General features: G+C 48.6%; 1 protein-coding gene across 1 annotated transcript in view; it reads left to right on the top strand.

Moving 5' to 3' along the window:
• irak1 (interleukin-1 receptor-associated kinase 1) overlaps nt 1–2,500 on the top strand; it is a 17,273-nt gene that overhangs the window by 4,526 nt on the left and 10,247 nt on the right. The window contains exons 3-4 of the mRNA XM_030056245.1: nt 469–600; nt 2,059–2,147. Coding sequence (XP_029912105.1) covers nt 469–600; nt 2,059–2,147 — 221 coding nt within the window. The remainder of the gene's footprint in view (nt 1–468; nt 601–2,058; nt 2,148–2,500) is intronic.

The following is a 2,500-nucleotide window of genomic DNA, read 5'->3' as shown; positions in this document are numbered from 1 at the left end:
CAGATGGGACGTTGTCAGGTCTTGGTTGTGTTGGTTCTGTGTCTCTGGTTCTCCAACTGTTCTCAGTGACGTTCCCCTCTGAAATCTTCCCAGTCCAGCTGGTCCAGACCAGCTGAGCCTCCTGTGGTCAGAGCCACTGATCCACTTTCTGCATTTGTTTGGTCTCGTCTGAACTTATTATAGTGTAGGCTGATTATTTTAGGAATTGTGCATGACTGATATTTTTTAAATTAACATTTTAAAAACAATCTCTCGTACTCCCTGCAGTACCCCGGCGTACCACTGGGGGGGCGTGGACCCCCATTTGAGAACTGCTGGTCTATATCATATGAGGGTTAAAGGATTTAGATGCTTTGTTACTGGGAGGGGTGTAGTGTGTGTGTGTGAGTGGGGCATTATTTTTATTAAAGGGTGCTATAAGTTAAAGTCTCTCTCTCTCTCTCTCTCCCTCCCTCCCTCTCTCGGCAGGCAGCTCCAGTGCGAAGCCTTCCTCCTCTCCTCCTCCTCTTCCTCCCCCATCCCTCCCCCCTCCTGTCTCTCTCTCTTTGTTTGACCCTCCTCCCAAACCCAGTGACACCCCCACACTGCCCAGCAACAACGGTAAACACACACACACACACACACACACACACACACACACATACATTAGCACTTTATATCTACTGGCCTGTCTTACCTGTGGCCTCCTCTCCACCTGCTGTTCGCACACAGGGTCTGTCTCAGTCGAAGGGCTAGATGACTACGAGGTCGCAGCCCACGGTGCCCACGCAGGAGGCGTCTGACGTAGGTGCTGATATCAAGTTTACCGGAGCTAAAAGTTTAGTGAATTGGGACGGTGTAGCCTGCGGAGGATTCCTACGTCATTATTATCGAGGCTTCCCAAAGCGCATTCGAGTGATGCAGCGTAAAATGCCGAAGCAGGTTTGGGAGGTGTGTCGGTGAACACCTTTGCATGAAACCAAACGATAAGCAGCTTCAACGCTCTCAACATGGACAACATGGACTCTGTAGTTTGATGTATTTTATTTTATTTGGTCTTCGTGAAGATGCAGAAAATTAAGATAATTGTTACACCTCACAAATTGCAACAGACTATCCCAGTTAAAGTAATTGTACACATGGCTACTAGGGATGGCGAAAATGGAAAATTTTCTTGGTCGACCACCGGTTCACATTAATCGGTTTATTTCGGTTAACCGAGAATATTATTTGACTGTCTGTAAACCATAAAAGAATAACCGCAACAAATAGAAGCTAGCAGCGCTAGCACAGGCGCCATTGTCCTACCCCAGACGCATACCACTATGACCGCGACCGTGTCCGTTTTGTACCACGAATGTCCCCTCAGCAGGCCCAAAACCAATTCAGACATAAGATAATGTGGAACACCATTCATCCCGAAGTCAAATATTGTACATAGCCAACATGATATCCGACAAACATGTAATTTCCGCATGTTGCTTACCGTGGTGTAGAAGAAATCTCTCTCTCCTCATGAAAAATATTGTCTCCATATTCCTCGATGAGTCTGCTTGGTGGTTTTATGACTCTTCAAAACTATACGTGATCACCATGAGCTTGGCTCGTTTCTCCGGTCTGTCTCTACGAGCTGAGCTCTGTGCATAATGACGTAATCGAAGCCCGGCAGAGTGTCCCATCGCCATGTTTACCATATTAAACTGTCAAGAGCAACTTCTCCGCATTCAGGAACAGTTGGAATTGGCAGCGTGTGGGCGTGGCGGCGTGTGGGCGTGGCGGTGTGTGGGCGTGGCGGCTACATGGTGTGAAACGGACAGTGTTAGTCTTTAAAGGAGAGGAAATGAGCCTTTAGACGCATCACTCAGGTAGAACAGATCCTGGAGCACCTGTCAGGTTCTGGTTCTGATCCGTATCCAATCACAGTCCCACCTCAGTGCGTTTCCTCCTGTGTGTTTACATGGTCAAACTCCATCACTGAGATCCAGGTGGGCAGCAGGTGGGCAGCAGGTGGGCAGCAGGTGGGCAGCAGGTGGGACAGGAGTCTTACAGATGAAAATCACTGCTGTATGTGTTTGTCAGGAGGAGGAGGAGGAGGAGAGGGAGGAGTCAGGCCCCTCCCCAAACCAGGACCGCCCCCCTCCAGCCTGCACACGAGAAATCACCACCAGGTATCACACAGACACACACACACGCACACACAAAGACACACACACACACACACGCACACACAGACACACACGTTCACACAAAGACACACACACACAAAGACACACACACACGCTCACACACAGACACACACGTTCACACAAAGACATGCACACACTCAGACACACACGTTCACACAAAGACACACACACGCATGCACTGTGATGAGGCAGAGATACTGATGGTGATGATGGTGATGGTGATGATGATGGTGATGGTGATGATGATGATGATGGTGATGATGATGATGGTGATGATGATGGTGATGGTGATGATGATGATGATGGTGATGATAATGATGATGATGGTGATGGTG

Source organism: Myripristis murdjan, chromosome 7 (assembly GCF_902150065.1).
Source record: "Myripristis murdjan chromosome 7, fMyrMur1.1, whole genome shotgun sequence".
NCBI lineage: Eukaryota > Metazoa > Chordata > Actinopteri > Holocentriformes > Holocentridae > Myripristis > Myripristis murdjan.
This window is presented reverse-complemented; position numbering and strand designations above follow the sequence as displayed.